A 22,807-nucleotide genomic window follows, 5' to 3' on the forward strand; every position below is an offset into this window, starting at 1 on the left:
TCCACCATATGTGACAAACGCCTTCCTCAGCAGGCTCCACCGTCTCTCCGGTCCGACTAGAACACGGTCTATAAGGGTTAGAAGATCAATGAGACGGCATGCAATGTTCCTTTAAGCAGGCTTTTGCCTAGTTTATTCGGTCCCAGGTACTGGGGCTGCAACACTTTGGAAACCAGTACAAAACTAAAACCCTGTTCAACTGAGCAATAAGTAAACACATGATCACCCTGGCTAGGGTTGGGGACTTGCCCACTTCCAACAAACAAGGTAGCAACTTCAGAATCTAAAAGAGAACACAAATGATTTACACTTTTAGGGGGAAAGGTTCTCCCCTTTCTGCTTGCTGGCAGCCTTCCTGCCCCCAGGCTCTTGGAGAGGGAAGAGGAACCAGGAAACCAGCTTTAAACACCTGTTTTCTAACTAGCTGGACAGGTAACAGAAATCAGGCAGCAGACAAACTCTGGTCTTGATCTCTCATCCCTCAGTTCCAGCACCTGCAAAACTGTGGGATGGAGGACATCCATTCTGGGGCTGCACTTTCCAGCCTAAACAGGATAGAAGCTGTCCAGTGTCCTGGTAGCCCTATACTGTATATTGAATGTATTACAATTCCCTGGTTTCTCTCACAATACAGTGTATATATATATATATATATATATATATATATATATATATATATATATATATATTCCAAATGTTAATTGAGACACTCCAAACAAACATTCATTACAGACCCTGTATAGTCCAACCTATTGACAGGTAGAGAGTATGTGATCATCCAGTTCAACATACTTGAGGACATACCCAGGACATACTTGAAAACGAGAGGTAACTCTCAATGTATTACTTCCTGGTAAAATATTTTATAAATAAACATGCAAAGACAGAAAATGCATGAAACTACACACAATTAACCCTACATAAACAGATAACTATTAGGTGGGTAAATACCTTCTAAAAAGGAAGAAAAACAGAAAAGGTTCAATACTGTTTCCTTATAGTATCTATGCCAATCAACAGATGTCCCACCGATAACGAACATAATATCAAAAACACATTTAATGACCACAATGACCATAAGATTACAAATGTTAAAAATACATTGTGATCAATATAATAGGAGCCCTACAATTGAGCAAATACTCATATCATATGGTATATACGGACCAAATGGTCTGAATAGCCTTAATGATAATTCAGAATGCATAACTATAAAAGACAATAAAAGTAAATAATACAAATGACAGTACTAATGTCCTAGGTGAGCAGGAAACTAACATATAAAAAACAGCTCAGGTCTATACAGTATCTACATTCAATCCATACGGGGTTAATGTTCTAAGGGTGCTAATCCAATCACTTTTTTTTTTTGTTTTTTTTTTGACAGTTTGGTAAACCTATTACCACATCTCCAGTAAGGACCAATTGTGTCTATAACCAAAGAAATACCAGACAGTCAGGGTTTTGGTTGTACTTAATTTGAAAGTATTCGGATACACTAAATGATTTAACCCCATTTTTAATATTTCTCACATGTTCTTGAATCCTCCTAATTTTTAATTGCCTAGTTGTACGGCCTGTATACAGGAGTCCGCACGGACATACCAGCATATATACTCCCTAACTGCTAATATGGGCGATACATTTTTGAACTTTAAATTCCTTACATGTAATATTGGATTAGAATGAACTTTTATCATTAGTACCGTATTTACACACAGAACAATTATTACACGTACTGTATAAAAGCCTAAGGCTGTGCTTATAGTGCCTTGCGACGTCGCTCCAAAACAAATGCATTGTCGCTGTCGCAAGCGCTTATAGTAAGCGCGACGCGACAGGAGCAACGGCGCAACCAAAAATTTGGTAGCCGGTCAAATTTGATTTTTCACAGGCTGTCGCCACATGTGACAGCCTCTGAACCAATCAATCAACCTGTCGGCGAAAGTAAAATTCTAACTTTCGCGGGTGACGTCATCCGTCGCGACGCCGTCACTATACGCGCGGCCTATATCTGGCGTAAGCCAATTATTCAGTTTCTATTATCATTCACCTCTCTAAATACTGTGGGGGACAAAATCTGTTTAAAATTAGAAGCCCTTTTAAAACTTCCCAGGGATAGAGGGTAAGTATTTTATTTAAAACAGGATCACTTAATAAGATATCTCAATGCTTCCCCACAAGGCTCTTCATTTGATGAGAAGCCGCAGAGAATTCCGTAATAAACGGTATGAAGGAATTATGTCATTCGTTATCCTTCTTCTGCTGCTTATCTACCAAAATAAGATCTGATCTTGACATTCTGTTTACTCTCTCGTAAGCTTTATTTGCATTCGCACTATGTAGATACATCTTACTAGACAGTAAATAGAATGCCAAGATCAGATCTTATTCTATCTTAATGCAGTGTATTTGAAACGTAACACACTATTGGTTCATCCTCTTTCTTCCCTTTATTAGTTTTTGTCCCTATTTGGTTGTTTTTTTATTTGTTATATGTTTGTCCTGTCAGTCCTTCCCTTTTAGCCTTTTGAGTAGCGCACTTCCCTTTTAGCCTTTTGAGTATCGCACTTCCCTTTTAGCCTTTTGAGTATCGCACTTCCCTTTTAGCCTTTTGAGTATCGCACTTCCCTTTTAGCCTTTTGAGTAGCGCACTATATTGGACTTTTTTAAACTTCTGTATGCCTTTGTGGAAGGTATTTTCTAGTGCTGCACGGGATGTGCTGTAATTCATTGCCACATATATTTTGTATTTATTCACTTTATTGTTCACGGTTATATTTTATATGTTTATCATGTAGTTTAGTAGGGCGGTGCTGCAGAGTAATTTAGTTTCACACTCCACTGTAGGCACCTTATTGATAGGGGTGCGGGAACTTTCTCCCCTGCGTTCCCTTGCCTGCTATCCCCCCCCCTGCTCACGCCAGCCCCCACCCTCTCATTTGACGCCGGAGAGTCATGTGACCGTAACGTGTCGACATGTGATTCCGCGGCGTCATTTGATGCTGTGTTGCCATGGCGCCGTCAGAGACAAGGTAAGAGAACTTACAGAGGCCTTTCGCGGTGCCCTGGCATTTAATTTAAATGCTTTGGGGAAGAGCACGGGGCCTCTGTAAACGCCCTTCCCACGGCCCAGGCACGCCTCCCACTTTGCGCACCCCTGCCTCAAAGTATCACCCCATAGCTGCCAGAGGGATAGGTTCCCAGCTTTCCTTTACTCAGAGGGTGAGCACTTAGTTATGTTAAAGGCACAGGGTGAGCATGATCAAGCATGAGGGCACCCTGCCAGCAGGTCCCAGTGTAGGTGGGAGCGACCATTCGCGAGGCAAGTGCGTTGTCATATAGGTGACAGATAAATGGAAGACGTGTGCCTCCTTTGGCAATGCTGTCAGAGCATTCAAAAGAAGAAGTAATTGCTGAAGTGTATACACGAAGTTTAACAAGCGTTCCTGGCGCGCTTCCTTCTATTGCTCACCACACCGGCCGGTACGGATGCCAGCACCCTGAGTGACGAGGTAATAAGCCGCTGAGCATCACCTGCACTTTAACGCAACACCGGACAGACATTGAGACACTTTGGTGTGGCCGTTCTTCTGTTGGCCGGGGGAAGAGGTGTGACGCAGACATCATGCACCATGTGCATTGCCGTAATATAATATCACTGTCACGTACTCATTGCAGTATGTCTGCATCATTAAAAAGACTTTAAATATTTACTTGACTTTTGTCGCAGAGTTTTTGAGTGCCATCAGGATGCGATTTCTGCAGGGATTCTTGCTTTCCTGCTAGCGCTCCAACCACCATTTTGAAAGGAGTGGCGTGCGCGGCCGCCATCTTCGCATCCTTTGCAGTGCTGACAGCCTCAGAAGAAAAGAAGAAAGAAAAAAAGCTTTGCAAATGTGTTTGCTTTTTACTGGAGTTAAAGAAAAATACATCCATGTTGTTGTGCATGATCTTTTAAGACCCCTTTTTGGATGAAAAGTGCTAAATCCCTATGCAACCGATATTAAACCCCACCATGCTTCGTGTGTCATACTACAATTGCTGGTCAAGTGTGTGACAACTCATATCTTCCAGTGCAGGTCTGTGCAGAGAGATGTCTGGCTCTTTCTGGTACAGTTACCTGCAGTTCTAGTAGCTGTATTCATCCTGCAGAGGCGAAGTTTGGTTTTAGGTTGTGATACCTTTTAGCCGCCACTTTAATGTAGGCTTGAAGAAGAAACCAATAATGTTTCCAGAGCTCTTTACAACTTCAATTTCATCTACGAAGACCCTGCAAGTTTCGAACATCGCCGGCTTGGGGGCATGGGGTTTCTCCAAGCAGGGTTGTTGCCAGGGGCCTGGGCAGCTTCCTCCATCCTGATTGGCTGCCGCTGGGTAATGCAGCCAATCAGGATGGAGGAAGACACAGCCCTGCTCGGAGAAACCCCCACCCCCAAGCCGGTTAGGTCACTAAGTCCAGAGAGTTAATACAAGACACATACATGTCTGGTATTACCCCTCATTTTTTACAGGGCAGAGTGTCCAAATACAGGACCGTCTGGTTCAATACCGGACACCTGGCAACCCTAGTTCTCAGTTATACTGGAACACTTCCAGTCTTCCAAGCACACGAGCTAGACGCAGATAACTCTAAATTGGATGTATTTATTTGGCATAACAGAGTATTTATTGCTTTGTCTCAGGAGCTGCATAGAGCTGTGTCTCTCTGCAACAACAGCAGGTTAGAAAACCTCAACTTCACAAGATGGCTGCCATGTGTTCTCTTGTTTATCTCAGTCATTTTCTTAAAAGTAGCGCGGTCGTTCACTATATCGGTGGCCTCATAGGGAAGAAGTATGTTGTTCTTGCCGTGTACTTTGTCACAAAGATTATAATCTCACACTAAGGCTGCGGCCAGGCTGGGTGCGCAGGCGCTCGAGCGCCGTGACGTCATGCACTCTGCTCTGCGATAACTGGCCAGCTAGTTGCACAGGGGGGCTTGTCGGGGGGGCGAGGCCATGACGTCACAGAGCTGGTTCGCCCTCATTGGGCGAACCACTCTCGTGACGCATCAGCGAGCAGACAAATCAAATTTGGTGTGTCGCCAAGCAGCAAGCGCACGTGCGCGCACGCACTCTCACGCCGGACGAGGACATTCAGAGTTATCACTCTAATCGCATTGAGCGTGCAGTTTGCTCCACCCTGGCCGCAGCCTAAGGCTAGACATTAGGAAGGCTGTCAAGCAGCAGGAATACATTGCATTCATCTAGATTTCAACATCTGAAAACATTGAAAGAAAACAGGTTCCTAGAAATAATCTCTCTCCACAATCGGAACATGCAGAGGTCGGGAGACCGCTATTTCTGCTTTGTTCTTGATAGCTGACTAAAATAAGAAAAAGGGAGAAGTATAAAAACAACAACTGTGTTTGGTGTTGAGAGACTTCTTTCTTCAGGGTTATGTTGAGTAACCGTTCCATCACGAAATGAACCGAAGTGCATCGGACTGTACTTAATTACAGCTTCACCTTGCAGGCGATAATAGTTCCAGGCGGTAAAAAGGTCTAAGGCTACCTGATTATACCAGATGCCGCTGACCGGCAGCGCGATTCATTGACGTCATCTTCGTGCCAAGCGGCATCTGAACAAGCAGAGGAGACAGGAGAGAAGCAGATGAGACAGGGAGGCGTGGCCGTGAGCGGGTTGCCCATGTTGACTGAACCGCTCCCATGACGCAGCAGTCGCCTGGGGAAAACAAATTTTCATGTCTCTTCACCCGTCTGCTGCTTTGCAGTTCGGCGCTGCGCAGGCGTCGCGATAGTTATGTTTGGTTTCATTGGATTCGTGCTCTTTGTTTTTAAGCCACGTTGCGTCGTGCCACGCAATGCCACCGAGCGATTTTAGGTATAATCACGGCCTAAGGGAGTGCTGTAAAAGCCAGCACTCACTCAGATGTTGAATAGGATTTCTGTACAAGTGATTGCTATTTCGGTCTAGGACGTTTCATTAAGATCTTCTTGCTTACTATACAAGCCTGAATTTCTACCTCTAGATTGTAAACTCTCACGAGCAGGGCCCTCAGTCAGCGCCGTCTTAACGCATGGGCACGCTGGGCAGTTGCCCGGGGACCCCACGAGTATAGGGGCCCCACGCTAATCTATGCACAATTTTCCGATCACCCGCCTCAACATTCGAATCTCCCGCTAACTCGGTAGAAGGAGAAAAATTACGACTTGTAGCGGAGAGTTGGCGTGTCTGCATTCGCGAGAGAAATTTTGCAGGGCCCAGTGCCCTGCTTTACCCAGGGGCCTATAATGCTGTTAAGACAGCCCTGCCCTCAGTACCTCTTTATATCTATGTGTTAGGGTTGCCATGTGACTTCTCTAAAAACAAAAGTGTGTGTGCCGAGCATGGGCATTGTAAGTGAAACGTCTTTGTGTTTGGTCACTGAAATTGTAATTATACTCTCAAAGGTTTTTTCATTCAATCAAAATACAATTTCAGTGACAAAACACAAAGAAGCTTCACTTAGAACGTGCTTACTGTTTTAACATTTCCCTTTTAAAACCTACCAGCGATTATCTACCATTCAACCTGTTCTACTATAGAAATGTTGCCTTAATCCGTCAAATTGCTCCTGTCAACTTTCAAAACTTACAGGACACCTACAAGCTCATATTAAATCCCCAAAATAACCACAACATATATATAAGCATATAAGTGTCACAGAGGAGTGCTACTGAGCATGGCAATATATATTTAAAACCAGAGACAGAACATGAAACGCAGACAGAGCTCAGTGCACATCCAGTGAAACTTATACACGGTACAGTGCCTAAATATATATGTATAGATATCTATTAAATAAAATGGTCTTTTAGGTTAACATTTTGGCCAAAGTGTTGTAAGCCCCTGAGCCACTACACGGCAGGCCACATCTCAAGGGTCCCTAACACTAATATAAATTCTTAATAACCTGTGCATTACCAGGAAGAATGATTTATAATAAATCTGTCAAAATTAGTTGCATAGTTCTAAGTCTGATTGAAGCGTTTATTAACCTGTACATTACCAGGAAAAGCACTCTGTAATAGATTTGTCACAATCATACTGCAAGCAAGCAAGTTCCCCTGAGAGTGGGAGATGCTATGGAGTGAGCTTTTAACCATTTAAATGTGGGAGGGGGTGAGCTTCAATTAGATAGGAGGTTGCCACCCTCCAATCAGCTAAGATCAGCTGAACAAGAATTGTAAAACATACAGGACACCTACAAGCTCATATTAAACCCCAAAATAACCACAACATATATATATATATATATATATATATATATATATATATATATATATATATAAAAGCATATAAGTGTCACAGAGGAGTGCTACTGAGCATGGCAATATATATTTAAAACCAGAGACAGAACATGAAACACAGACAGAGCTCAGTGCACATCCAGTGAAACTTATAGAGTGGGAGATGCTATGGAATGAGCTTTTAACCATTTAAATGTGGGAGGGGGTGAGCTTCAATTAGGTAGGAGGATGCCACCCCCCCCCCCCACTCCCCCATACTTGTAACTCTGTTTATGTAATTATCAACTCTCTGCCGAATATGTATGGGCTTTACAAATAAACAAATAACAATAATAATAGTCGCCTTCCAAACATCCATGGCAAGAATGACCAGTTTCCCTGAGTGTTCCTCTTCTACCATGTTAAAACAAATATTGTTGGTTCTCCCAACATCCCTCATCTAGTGCTCATCTGAATTACTGCAACATTATTTAATGAGGGGGAAAAAAAGTCAACAGTTTGATCAAAATAAGTTGAATTGGGCGGCCCCTTTCCGCTGCGTTAGGCCTCACTGTTCTGAGTTTCAATCGGAAACTCCGCACCCCTTTATCCCCTGCACTCAATTTTCCAACTCTATCTGTCCATGAAATGTCTGTGAATTGACTGTATAACCTCTGTTCTTTTAATGTTACCATGCGTTGTTATTATAACTCTGCGTCCAGGACATACCTGAAACGAGAGGTAGCTCTCAATGTATTACTTCCTGGTAAAACCTTTTTCATAAACAAATAAAATAACCGTTAGGCTTTCCGTCTTTTAGAGTTCAAGACGTATGGATCTCCAAGCACTTTGCAGCAGACCGGAAGTCTCAGACTATGCCTCTCCGTAGCAGGACTGGAGCTTTTCAAGCCCGTCTGCAAAATCTTAGCAGTTTGGAAAGTTCCTTCACGCTCAACCACGGTAAGTCCAGATATCAACCTTTAGCACATTCTGCTGGATATGTGAACAGAGTTTGTGTCGGGTCCAATGGACCACGGGGTGACCTTGATAAAGTAATGAGGGTTTTCATCTTGATCTTCATGAAACCCCCACCCCCATTGTATGCAACTGCAATCAAATATGAATGTAATTGCGCCTTTGCATCGCTCAAATCAGAGTGCTATGTGCATCAACTTACTGCAATCATGTCTGAAGTGGAGATGTGCAAAGCTTTTATGAGTTTGCGAATCATGCAAAATGTGCCCTTTTTAATTCATGGAACAAATAACAAATGAGTTTGCAAGTGATTAGTCAACCAGTAAGTCAATAGACATTTCACTTTTCTATTGTAGAGCAATTTCCCCCACCCTATGGGAGATATGGTGGCTACTGTGTGTGTGGGCGCGTTACCTGGGGCTCACAGGAGGCCTGAAACTCTGCCGCTGGGAACCTGGGGGTGTACCTGATCCGACTGGTGACAGCGCCTCCACCTGCAAGGGATCCCAACTTGGTGGGATGAGCCCCTTACAGGAACAATAATAATAATACACACACTCAAGCATATAATAACAACCTTTACTGGACACACAATAGCAGTACCCTGTACCACACAGTATAATAGTTCCCAACCTGAGACCACCAATAAGTGTCCCAATGTACATTGGGTGCCAGGCACCAATATCCCGATGTCCACTTTCTAATGTTAAGGCCCACCCAAACGTAGGAGATAGCGCTATCCCGTGAAGTGTTGGTGCACTTAGTGGGGTACCTGCCCGGGGCATCCAGCACCTGGGTAATGCAGAATAACAATAGGATCCGCCTGATCCAATGTTGTCATCGTCCGCGGTCGCGTTCGCCTCCGCGTGGGGTGAATTCCGGCGTGGATAATATAACCAGACTCTCTTGCAACGGAGGTGGTCTGGTCCCAGACCACAGGCCGCAATCACCGTGTGCCGTCTTCACTGTGTCCCTGAGACTAGACAGTAAAATGGGGAAGCTTCCCTGTCTAAGGGGCCTTCCCTGAAGTAACCACAAGCTACTGTGAGTTGGGGCCTAGCTGGGGCCTAAGGTGGAATGCACTAGGCCAAGTCTCAGAGCCACGGGCTCTGAGACACTACCTAGTTGGTCCAGCTCCCTCTTCCGACTGGCGTGGCTGACAGCGCGCCAAAGGTATCCTTTCTCCTGCTCCGTAATCCCTGCAGCTCTAGTGGCTGTCTTGGCTCACATGCTCTGCAGTCCCTGTGCCTTATAGGGCTTGTAGTTCCCCTGCGGACCTGCTATTGTAATGGCCGCTGCTGCCTCTGGCGCTCTGCGCATGCGCAAAGTGCTACCGCGCATGCGCGGCATTCCCATTATGGCGACGCCCTGTGGCGAACCGCTCGCCTGGCAACAACCTCCCTGTATTGGAGGTAAAAGGAGGGGGTGGGGGAAACGGAGGAACCGGGGGAAACGGAGGAACCGGGGGAAACGGAGGAACCGGGGACCAGAGGGGACCTAGTTACATCATCGTGCTAACTCTCATCCAGTCTGTAAAATAGGGTCTTTGAAAAAGATAGAAAGTCCTCTCCCGCTCTCTCCCTCTCTCGCCATATTCCCCTCCCACCTTCTTCCTCTACCACTCTCTTCCTCTCCCACTCTCTTCCTCTCCCACCCTCTTCCTCTCCCACCCTCTTCCTCTTCCACCCTCTTCCTCTTCCACCCTCTTCCTCTCCCACCCAATTCCTCTCCCACTCTTTCTCTCTCGCCCTCTCCCTCTCTCACAGTGTTTCAGAGTCTGGATGGGAGTTAGCATCTTAAGCGAAAATTCAAGTGTTTGGTGAAACCCCCTGGGACCTGTGTCTGAGCTGCGATCTGATAGCCAAACAGCGAAGCAATGGTGGAAACGTGTGATTTCTGAGAATTGTTATCCTTTTAAAGTTGAGCAAAACTTTTCACCAGGAATCAAATTTATAAAAAATAATTAATAATTAAAAATAGATTTTTGCACATCTTTAGTCTCATTATAACAATTTTTCAAAGCAAAGGAAACAATGTGAATACTTACACTATAGCAAGGGGTAAGGACTTGGTTCACATGCAGTTTATCTTTATATACAGTATAGCTTTGGGTTTTACAGGACGCATAAAATAGGAATGTAACAGTGAGAGACGTTGCTGACCGATACAAGAAAGAGACGCTGCAACGCCTGCATTTCACACTTCAATAAACACCTGGCAAAGGAATGGGTTGCACTCTTTACATATGTATTTTTGAAGAGCCTCTGGACATACAAGGTTTTGTGCGACACCGAGCCCAAATATGCTGGATGTCTACATTTTCCTGGAACCAGGGTCACGAATGATGTATGAATGATTCCAGTAAGCTTAACTCATGCCTTCCCTCTTCCAAAGCACAACAAGTCCTTTTGTCTTTCTTAGTTTTATTGAGGGAAAATCACAGGAAGAAAGGTACTTGCAGATGTAGTGTGGGTAGAGAGTGCTTCTCTGTCTGAAGTGCAGTGTATCAAAGATAAGGCAGTGTGAAACAGAAAAGCCTTGCTGGGGCAAATAGCAGGCAGGTACTCACTCAGAGTCCAGGGTGAAAAGGAAGTAAGGAGCAAGGGTCACACTAGAAGGGAAGTGAGACTATACTAACTGTCAGCAAGGACAGGGGGGTAGGAATAGCCCACTCTCAGCTTGGAGAATAGGAGATGCAGGCAACCAACACTGACTAGGGCTGTGTAAACAACATGTAGCAATAATGTTGCCTTTTCACATGCAGCTAGCTGCTGGGACAGGGAAAATAACAGGCAGCTAAACTAGGGAGATATGAATCCCATGAGCTGCAAAGGGAGACAGAGAAATATGGAATCTAGTTCCAGGACACACATTGTCATGGTAGCTTATGACAAGATATAATGAACACCAAATATCTGGGTTGAACTGAACGAGGCTTAGATATAATAAAATATAATGTATTCCTTAAAAAGGTGAACACAGCAATATAGTACAATTAACAGACAAGAAGGTAACACTTACTTAGGGTTGGGGGATGGAGAAGTATCAGCTAGCAATTCTCCAGCAATCCGGTGACATTCAAGATGGTATCAGAAGAAGAACTAAAAACTGTAGGGTTGACACAGTTTATATACCTGTGTAACCCTATTCTTAACCTTGAATACAGACTATTGGTGAACAATTATCTGTATCCAATCCCTAACATGGAGACACAGATTAACCCATGCCCCCCAGCTAATTAGCCCATGTGTACTGGGACTCTATGGGTAGCAGAGAATATCCAAAATGTGAAGGGAGCGATTTTCAGGAACACCCCAAAAAAAGAAAAACACAGTAATAGTGCAGTAAAATCACACAATGGTTGGACAGATAAAATCTTGGCTCATGTAAATCTCCTACTTACAACAGGTAAGTGAAGAGTCAGCGTTTAAGGGATAATGAAGAATCAGCGTTGGACAGGAAAGCAGGATTGGAAGGTATTCAGATGTACTCTTGTTCAGGGTTGTATTCATGTAAAAAAACATCAAGGAGAGACCATAGTATGGACCAATCGGCACAAATTTATAAGATAAAAAACGTATGAAATGTACTCACAATATGTACATCAATTATGGACACATAAAGGTATCTTTCAAAGCGGTGTAATTCACATCGGGAAGGGTGACAGTCTGGCCTTTCAGTTTGAAACCTCCTCGGTCCGTTCGTGGTTACCGGCGTCTGACGTCACATCTGTCTGGGATGGATGGCTTCCGGTACAGCGGAGGACAGGAGCGGATGGTAGGACGGCACAGGAGACTCTTCACCTCGATCTTTGAAACAGGAACGATCGCATGCAATGTACAGGCTTAGCTCTACGCGTTTCGCTGATCTCAACATCAGCTTCCTCAGGAGCAATATGACACCCCCTATGGGTCTGTTACTTAAATAGTATGTACAATTGATAACTAACAAATTACTCACAGGTTCTCTCTTAAAGGAGTACATAACCGTGTGATCAAAACATAAACCAATTTTAATAAATTTTAATAAAAAACTTGATAATCAAAAACTAAATGCTAAAACAGTAAAAAAACTTATTAAAAAACTTAATTTCAAAGTCTGCATTGAGTCCATTAGGTATTAGGGTATTTAATCTATGGATCCAATACATCTCGCATTTACTTAAATCGCTATCTCTACTGCGACCTCTCCAATGCTTGCTCACAAGCTTTGCATGTTGAGCAACCGTAGAAGCCCTCTAGTTTTTGAAACCACCCCTTATCTTTGTTGAAGATAGACAACAAAGATAAGGGGTGGTTTCACAAACTAGAGGGCTTCTACGGTTGCTCAACATGCAAAGCTTGTGAGCATAAACAAACTGATAAGAAAAACTTCAGATCAAATAACAAGAATGAAAATTTTTAAATTTTAAAATTAAACAGTACATGAATTGTTATACGGAGTACGTAATCTATTTACTAGAATGCCCATGTGAGCTACAGTATGTGGGGAAAACGAAGAGAGCAATTAAGAAACGCATTATTGAACATCTAAGTAACCTCAGACGTGAAATAATGACACACAGCGTTTCAAAACATTTTGCTCTCTTTCACAACTCAAACCCCAAAGATCTAATTTTCACTACAATTGAAAATGTAACCCAGCATTGGAGAGGTCGCAGTAGAGATAGCAATTTAAGTAAACGCGAGATGTATTGGATCCATAGATTAAATACCCTAATACCTAATGGACTCAATGCAGACTTTGAAATTACACCTTTCCTTGACTAGCTATCCCGTTTTGCTGCCCCTTCTCTCTCCCCCCCTCCCCCCCCCCCCCCCCCCCGCTTTTTCTAGATCTCTCTTTGTGTTACCTCACTCAATTCCAAGCATGTTAAGCTTTAAATGACTTACTGAATAGTTACTAATGCCTATTTCTTTTTTCCTCTCTTTCATCCATATGTTACGTCTGTTGCGACTATCTGCTTATCCTGTTTTAAGTTTTTTAATTAGTTTTTTACTGTTTTAGCATTTAGTTTTTGAATAACAAGTTTTTTATTAAAATTTATTAAAATTGGTTTATGTTTTGATCACACGGTTATGTACTCCTTTAAGAGAGAACCTGTGAGTAATTTGTTAATTAGTTATCAATTGTACATACTATTTAAGTAACAGACCCATAGGGGGTGTCATATTGCTCCTGAGGAAGCTGATGTTGAGATCAGCGAAACGCGTAGAGCTAAGCCTGTACATTGCATGCGACCGTTCCTGTTTCAAAGATCGAGGTGAAGAGTCTCCTGTGCCGTCCTACCATCCGCTCCTGTCCTCCGCTGTACCGGAAGCCATCCGTCCCAGACAGATGTGACGTCAGACGCCGGTAACCACGAACGGACCGAGGAGGTTTCAAACTGAAAGGCCAGACTGTCACCCTTCCCGATGTGAATTACACCGCTTTGAAAGATACCTTTATGTGTCCATAATTGATGTACATATTGTGAGTACATTTCATACGTTTTTTATCTTATAAATTTGTGCCGATTGGTCCATACTATGGTCTCTCCTTGATGTTTTTTACATGAATACAACCCTGAACAAGAGTACATCTGAATACCTTCCAATCCTGCTTTCCTGTCCAACGCTGATTCTTCATTATCCCTTAAACGCTGACTCTTCACTTACCTGTTGTAAGTAGGAGATTTACACGAGCCAAGATTTTATCTGTCCAACCATTGTGTGATTTTACTGCACTATTACTGTGTTTTTCTTTTTTTGGGGTGTTCCTGAAAATCGCTCCCTTCACATTTTGGATATTCTCTACTGTCTATGAGGGAATTCGTACAAATTTCCCTGTGAAGGTTGAGAATTTTCTTATACACCTTACATATAACTGTTTGTATTCACTATACTGTGTTTTAGCGCCTTCTAAATCACTTGGGTTAACTCTATGGGTAGCCCCATAATTAAATCAGGGGCGACGACCAGTCTATCAAATGAAGTATCTGCATTGTTTGTAGGTGTAGACATAACACTTACAAACCACTCCAGTTTGATGATTCTCCACCCTCAGGTAACAATTAGAGTGGCAGAGTCTGTTGATTAGTACTTGATCTGTTGATTAGTACTTAGTGTAAACAATCAGGCAGTTAACTTTTGATCACAGTGCTTAGGCTCAATCAGCCGGCTGCCCTTAATGACCTATTAGCATAGCAGATGGAGTCTGCATTTTCAGGGCAGATCCAAAATACCATACATATATACTTTAATATCTACACATATTAATAAGTTCCATTCTGGTGGGCTCAGTGGGTCGAAATTTGCCAGTTCTTAATGCCTACAGTGACTCCACACATTGGCCAATATCAACTCTCTGCGACCTCCAGAACTGGAGATACAGAAATGCACTTTAAAACATCTTCAAAATACAGGATTATAATGAAACATGGGAACAGGGGAACATATATTTTCATGACATGACAAGGTGTAAACCACATTCCTGGACCACAGTCCAGTTAACCCCTTGCCTCCCTGGTGAGGTCAGGGGGTGGCCATATGGGGTGCAACCCCTTTAATACCGGGCCAACCCCCCTCTCCCTCTACACACATGCTCTTCAAAATCTGTAAAGATGACAACTTCTTTCCCAAGTGTTTATTGAAAGGAGAACATTTTTAAAAATCCTGGGGTTTTTTTGTGTTTGTTTTGTTTTTTAAAATAAATCAGTGTATTGCAGTATTAGATAATACTGTATGCATTGTTTTTTAAACTCCTAATGCTATTTTTAATGTATTTTTGTAATGTTCTTATCATCTTTTGGCTGCTACAGCAACAGTTTACAAAGTCATATGCACTTCCTCTTTTAAAACAGGTTCTGACACGCACCTTTTTTGAGCTCTGCCCTTTGGCAACAAAGTATCACAAACAGATCTGTTGCTGTGTTCCAAACAGCAGACTGTCTATTGCTCTGAAAGCTGTGACAACAATGTGTTACACTTAGTAACATAATGTTACATATCAGGTGCAGCATTTCACAGACTGCAGCACAAAGTTAGAAGGCGGCCATTTCGTTAGGCACACAATCAGGATTTGTACAGATTTATTAACAGGTGCACCAAACGATTGCCAGCTTAGGAAAGAATGTAAAATTATACATCCACATGCTTTCCATATGTAAAGAAAACAGGGGGGGAAGCAGGATTGCTGCTTGAAGCAAAAGTTGTGAAATACAGGTGTTGCAGCTACTCTTCCACGTATTGGATTTTTTTGTCACATTTGGGTGCCAGCATGCCAGGTACGCACCCTTGCTTTTGGCTATTTTATAATTGCGACGTTCTACACTTGTTTTTGTATTTTTCTGAGAAGTTGTTGGCTATTCAAATCCTGCCTGAATACCCTGGCAAACGTAATCATTGAGCAGGGATCATTGGAGTCATTAAGACAAATGACGTGGTAGGAGAAATAAGCGAAGGTTTCACTTTTCGCATCATTAAAATCCTACGTTAACACGCAAATCATCTTGTTACATTTGCGGGCAGTGGCGGATTTCCAGATCCGGCGCCACGCGGCACTTACCTGGACGTCACACAGCGTCTCATTATCATGACATCATTTGACGCCGCAACATCGCGTTGCCATAGAAACGAGACGCCGTGTGACGTCGCAGCGTCATTTGACGCTGTAGAAAGAAGGCGGAGGCGGCAGCAGGTAAGGAACTTCCCACCATGCCCGAGAGCGCAGCCTCTGTGTGTGGGATCGGAAACTTTTTTCCGCCCCTAAATTTTGCCGCCTTACTCCTGGGTGTAATGGGAAGTTCACCACTGCCCATTGTACATTGCTCATTACATGTGTTAAACGTTGGGCAGTCAAAAAAAAAGCAGACAGATCTTTGCTTTTATCACAGTTAGATTTGTTTTAAGAAGCCAATTACATTTGTTACATACTTTACAAAAGTTTTTGTTTGGTTTGCACCTTTAAGTTATTGGCTACAATGGTATTACATATGTTCCATAGTTGTCTAAAGTAATGCCTCACAGCCAACAGCATGGAAGACTCCTTGATCCATTATGTGTTACCTATACCATTAGTTACAGGCACCACGGAAGCAGACATCATACACCAGGCATTGCTTGAAGGAAACTGTACCACTGAAGTTTCTTTGACAGTCTTGGACACCATATCGTTCTTCACGCAAAGTTTCAGGGTAAGAAAAACGTTCTTGTTTTGTACAGGTCTTGACATGTTTAAAGGTGCAATCCCACCTAATCAGACATTTAAGTTTCTAAGGCTGAGTCCATAGACACTAAGCCCGTGCGGAGGCGTGTCTGGGGGCGTGTCTATGGGCAGGCCAGTGACGTCACGGAGCTGGTTCGCCCTCATTGGGCGAACCGCACATGTGACCGGCCCTGCGTGCGTAATCTAAAATTTGAGTGTCGGCTACGCTTCCGCACGCCTGCGCGAGCCCCTGCTAAAGCAGCTCTCATTGCGACTGCAGGGGCTCACTGACACGCATGAGCGCGGCTCAGCGTCTAAGCGCTGACCATGCCCGCGGCCTTAGGGGCCTCTGAATGGGGAAGTCTTTGTCAAACAAGTGTTTTCTTTCCCCTTATTCCCCCCCCCCCCCCGGTCCTTATCAGAGAGCCAATAAAGATAAGGGGAGGTGGGGAGGGGGGACTCTGGCTGTACAAGCAATCGCTCATCACATAGTGATGTCACACAGTGACATCACACAGAAGGGAGGAGCCAGAGGAAATCACACCCCTCCCAAGTCTCACTTTAATAAATAAATAAAACTACTTGTAGGTGTCAGATGTGGGTACAAAAAGTATAAATTACTAAGATGAGAGCCTTTAAACATGGCACTGGCATTAGTTCTCTTTGGTCCTAGGAGGTTTGTAACTTTAAGCTGCAACCTCATTTAGGCACACAGTTAAACGCTCGACTTTGCAACTCTTTCCAAACCATGTGCTGTATGTAATGCATGCTGCTGTCTAGTAATAACTCATCGCATTCGGGACCAGGCAGGAACAAATATTGCACTGTTTTAACGTGTAAGAATTGAGTTCAGGAGGCAGTTCCTAGAAATTGGTAGTCATTGTAAACAAACAAACAAAAAAGAAAAATTGTTCCCTTCAGGTTTCCCCTGTGTGGAAAAGTTCTAGAGGTTTCCATTGAGAATTGAGAAATACAAATAAATGTTTTTGGTTTTAACTCCTGCACTGCCAGTTAGGGTTGCCAGGTGGCCAGTGTTCAACTGGACTGTCCTGTATTTGGACACTCTGCCCAGTAAAAAATGAGAGGTGATACTGGACATGTAGGTGTATACCGGTATTACCTCTCTGGACATAGTGACCTGACCGGCTTGGGGGGCCGCGGGATTTCCCCAAGCTGGGAGAGAGCAGGGCTGTTACTAGGGGTCTGGTCAGCTTCCTTCATCCTGATGGGCTGCTGCTGGGTAATGCAGCCAATCAGGAGGAAGTGTTGGATGCCCGGGGTGGGGCCAAGGAGAGGAGGAAACAGCATGGGGAGGTGAGAGGTGTGTGTCTCGAGCACGTCGCACCTTTGTGTCCAGTATTTTTGGAGAAGCCACCTGGCAACCCTATGCGCTATCCCCAAGAATACGGAGTATAAAGAGAGGTTGGATCTATATACCACATCCCATCACCACTGCCCACCTGAGATTGGGTTACATGCGTGATTTTTTCAGAGAAAATGTGGGTTCTGAATTTATAGAAGTCTACAAAATTGGAGATACTTCTTTAGAGACATTGTTGCACTATATTGTGTCCTTTTCATTTACATATCACCACTGATTGAGTTGCGCTCCCCTTCAACTTCCACAACCCTTTGCGCTGCCAGGGAGCAATACGCAGCTTTGCCGTCCTCTCTGGCTGCAAGGGGATTAACTGGGGAGCTGGAGCTGTTTTTTCCTCCCATAAAATACAAACCGGTTGCTTTTTTTCATGCAGTTCTGGGCTCTTTTTACTAAGCAGTGCTTCTCCATAAGACACCGTCCAGCACAACTTAGTAGATAAGGCCCTTTAAGGTCTATCCAAGTGAATGGGCTGTAAGGTGTATGCCAGCTTGGGCAGTGACTTATGCAGTAAACATGGCCCCTTTATAGTCTGTTCAGTTGAATGGACCAGTAAGGTGTCTTACGCAGTAGCCCTGCTTAGTAAATATGGCCCTATATCTTTGTTTCGTTGTGTCCAGACTCAGCTCCTCAACACCGAATGCCACAATCCCCTCATGAAGAAAGTGTTTGATATTTATCTGGCGTTTCTGAAGAACGGGCAGTCGGAGATATGTCTGAAACACGTCTTTGCGTCACTTAGAGCCTTCATTGCCAAGGTAGGTAAGCTCTCGCCATCTACAAGGTGTCGCTCATGACCGGAGGGAGAGTTTAAATGAGTAACTCATACTTTTCTTTAAATTTTTTTTGTTTTTTTTGTTTTTTTACATAGGATTGAAGCAGGGGTTTTTTTTTTCGGAGCTGAACCCCATTCATTTGAGCTTCGGGGACCCCCTGCTTCCAGAGATAGACCTGGTGATAAGGGGCGCCGGTATCTCTGGAAAGTTTAAATCTCTCGCGTCACGTGAGCCAACAGGAAGCCGCACCTGATGATGTAACGACTTCCTATTGGTTCACAGGGCGTTGGAACTTTGAAACTCTGCCATTACATGAACCCTGCTAGCGGAGCAGATACCGGCACCCCTTACGGAGGTATCTCCGAAAGTAGGGGGTCCTCGGAGCCGAAATCAATGGGGTTCGGCTAAATCCCATGATTCAATCCTATGTTAAAAAAAATACAAACAAATACAAAAATAATTGCCCACGTCGATTGCCGCTTTAACTCCTCACTGCTGACAATGCAAGTGCTACATTATATAATGATACTGAGTGCAGTTCCAGCATCTTTTATATTTAAAAAAAATTATATATGTAACCCCTCTTTGCCCAGTCTTAAACGAGGGTCACATTGAAGTGCGGTGGAATAGATTGGTACAGGTGTTGGTGCTTAGAGTCCCATACCTATTCTCAGGGGGCTGGTGTCCCGGCTGGTGATGTACGCAGATTGGCAAAAAGGGCACCAGGGATTTTATTAGACATACTGGTTTCATACATAGCTTTTCCCTGGGTGCTCAGATAGCTTCCCTGGGAAGTACACGTGGCTTGTCACCTTCCATTACCTGGATCATGGGAGAACATGCAATCTCTGACTCCAGTGAACTTGAGGTATTTCCAGGTACCTTCCAGGACTCTCTGTAGATTTGTACTTCTATCGACTTCCCATCTACCTGTCATCCTTACAATCCCCCACCAGTCATTCTATGGCAACCAGGTGTGAATAGGTGTGTTGTTGGCGTTAGAGCAACTCTAGGTGTGACACTTCCCTGGTCTACGGATCTCTTACTGTCACGCACATCCTCTTTCAAGGAAAGATAGCATCCCCCCGATGTCTTCTTGGCCTCCCCCCCCCTCTACCCTCATATGTATAGGAAGCAGGGGGTCTCCAGGATTAAACCGTATTAATTTTAGCTCCATGTACCCCCTGGCTCCATAAAACAGAGGCCTAAATATCTAGCATCACACAAGCCATTAGGAAGCCACAACTTCATCAGTTGCAGCATCCTATTGGCCTAGGGGACACGGAGTATTTAAACCTCCAACGGCACCTTCTGTGGCAAGCATTAGAGAAGGGGAGGGGGGGAGAGATTAGTAGTAGTGTCTCCAGTTATGTGTGTGTGGATAGAGAGATAGAGAGATAGATAGAGAGATAGATAGAGAGATAGATAGAGAGATAGATAGATAGATAGATAGATAGATAGATAGATAGATAGATAGATAGATAGATAGATAGATAGATAGATAGATAGATAGATAGATAGATAGATAGAGTATATCCACTCAAACGTCCGTCCAAGTAGATTATGAAAACATACCTGTGCTGAACAAAGAGTACACCTGAGGTACCTGACTTGGAGATATGCTAGGCAAAGTATATTTAAATGAGTCCCATCCCTCACTTCCTAACAGGATTTCCATACCAGCTATATATATTGTGTGTGTGTGTACGTACGTTTGATGAAGGCCCTGAATCACTGCACAGTGTTAATGTAGTCCGCTTGATATACAGCCCCAAGAGTGATGTGTATTTGGCTTGGACTGAATGTCTCAATCTCTGTTGGGCAGTTTCCTTCATCGTTCTTCAAAGGCAGAGTGAACATGTGTGCCGCGTTCTGCTACGAAGTTCTCAAGTGCTGCACGTCCAAGCTCGGCTCCACCAGGAACGAGGCGTCGGCTCTCCTTTACTTTCTAATGAGGAACAACTTTGAGTTCACAAAGAGAAGAACATTCCTTAGGACACACCTGCAAGTGAGTACATACTGTGCTGGAGACCGTGTTGAGACTGGTGAAGCCAGTGGACTTGTTCAACTGTAAATAATAAAGTGGGTACTGTGCATTCTTTAAAGCCATTTTCGGTTTCGTTAGTATTGGAAATCCATATGTAACTAACTCAAAGGACCTACATTACTATATCATCGTGGGCATTTTCAGTCCAGAACCTTGATCACAAGGACAGTTCTTTAAAACGCACCCACTCATTTCATTTTACAAGTAAAAGGTGACACACCAATATTAAAATCCAGCTCTTTGATGTAGGGTTCTTGATGAACATTTCGCACTGCAGATGGGTGCAAATAAATGTCCCACTTTTCAATATATATCAAATATTCTACGGTTCGGTCCTTTCCTCAATTTATTCAGAGACAATAGAACACATCTTTTACAGCTTAATTTCAGTCAGTTACATCAGGTTTTCAGGCATATAGAATTTAGTTATATAGTAAAGAATCCTTAGCTTTGCTGCCCTTAGCTTGGTGGTGTTAAATGATTCTGAATTCTATAAATCCAAATACTGCACTGTCTTTATACATTTTCCTTAACCAGTCTTAATATAGCAATCACAACAAAAAACTTCCAAAGCGCAAACTCTCCTCATACGTTACAACAGATAGCAGCCACCTTCTGCAGCTGTTTGCCTAGCAGGACGCCGGTATCGTGGCCCCAGAGTGGTCAAATCGCACTTTAAAAAAAAAATAATAATCTTGGAGCATGTGAGTTTGTATGGGCTCACTGCTCATTGTGCGTGTGTTCTGTACTATACAACAGGGGAGCGCAAACTTTTTGTGCTGCGCCCCCCTGTCACTCTGCCCCCGGCTCTCGCGCCCCCCTGCCTACCTTCATTCGCGTCAGATGACGTCACACGCCCACGCAGCGTCAAGTCACATGGTGCCGCGGCGTCTATTGACGCCGCGTTGCCATGGCGACGCAACACAGACGGCTGAATCCCGGTAAGTAAACAGTTGCAGGGGCCTCACGCGATCCCCCGGCATTTAATTTAAATGCCTGGGGGAAGAGCGCGGGGCCTCTGCAACTGCCCGCGCCCCCCCAGCACAATCTCCCGCCCCCCCTGGGGGTCGCGCCCCCCACTTTGCGCACCGCTGCTATACAATATGTTTCTCTTTTATTGTGTGATCCTGGGGAGTTCCTGATCTCTCAACACACCACGCTGATCAGATACAATCTGACAACCTTTCTGAATGCTCTGTATTTGAATTTCATTATGTGAGTGGACTGTTACAAACATTTTTTTCACCCTTCTACCAGCTGCACCTCTCCCCAGATGGTGATTATCACTGACACTTTATTTATTTAAATAAGTGGTCACTATATTATTCACTCAATCGTTTAGGTTTGCGCTTTCTCTTCTGCTGCATTAATGTAGCAATCACCTGTTTTTCTCATTGTCATCCCAATGTTCTGAGGCTGCGCTTGTAGTGCCAGCGACGCGATGTCGCATCAAAACAAATGCATTGCCGCCGTCACGTGCGTTTATAGTAAGCGCGGCGCGACGGAGCGACGGCTTGGTCGCGATCGCTGGAAGTCATCTCAATTTGATTTTTCCAGCGTCCGCAGCCTGACGTCGCGTCGCCGGCACTATACGCGTAGCTTTAGTCAATCATCATTAGAACACGGTTTCTTCATTTAGCAACATTTACTTTAATTTACAAAACCCTCTTGTTCGGTCACTAAGTAACTGTAGGAGTAACTACGTTCCTAATCTTTTAAAACCAATCCCTATTGTCTTTTACTACTAATTTCTATTTAACTAACCTTTGATTCCAAACTCCTGATCCTATAATATTCAACTCAGCAGACATTAAATATACTAAGTTTCATACAAAAATGGAAATGAATAAAACAAGATAGATTCTTAAGTCACATAAAACTTTTCTTCTATACCTGCCTGTCTTCAGACTGATTTATCGTCTTATCTTGGCAGAGGCAGCTAATAATTGATGCAGCAATGAGTATCCGAACACTTGCCTTCTGGGGCAATCTCCCAGTAATGCTGCAACATTTCTGTGACATTTCTGCAAATAGACTAATGGCCCATCGGATTAGCACAGCGGGGGTCCCCGGCAGTCTCTAGCAGTCTCATTCAGTGTGTGTTAATCCGATGGGCCATTAGTCTGTCTGCAGAAATATCACAGAAATGTTGCAGCATTACTGGGAGATTGCCC

General features: G+C 43.8%; 1 protein-coding gene across 3 annotated transcripts in view; it reads left to right on the forward strand.

Moving 5' to 3' along the window:
* Positions 1-22,807, forward strand: part of DOCK11 (dedicator of cytokinesis 11) — a 233,020-nt gene that overhangs the window by 126,676 nt on the left and 83,537 nt on the right. For 2 of the 3 annotated variants that reach the window (XM_075573151.1, XM_075573153.1), the window contains 4 exons: positions 8,094-8,233; positions 16,306-16,421; positions 18,431-18,568; positions 20,412-20,594. In XM_075573151.1, the coding sequence (XP_075429266.1) occupies positions 8,094-8,233; positions 16,306-16,421; positions 18,431-18,568; positions 20,412-20,594 (577 nt within the window). The remainder of the gene's footprint in view (positions 1-8,093; positions 8,234-16,305; positions 16,422-18,430; positions 18,569-20,411; positions 20,595-22,807) is intronic. The other variant, XM_075573152.1, reaches the window with a different exon arrangement.

Source organism: Ascaphus truei, chromosome 16 (genome assembly GCF_040206685.1).
Source record: "Ascaphus truei isolate aAscTru1 chromosome 16, aAscTru1.hap1, whole genome shotgun sequence".
Classification (NCBI taxonomy): domain Eukaryota; kingdom Metazoa; phylum Chordata; class Amphibia; order Anura; family Ascaphidae; genus Ascaphus; species Ascaphus truei.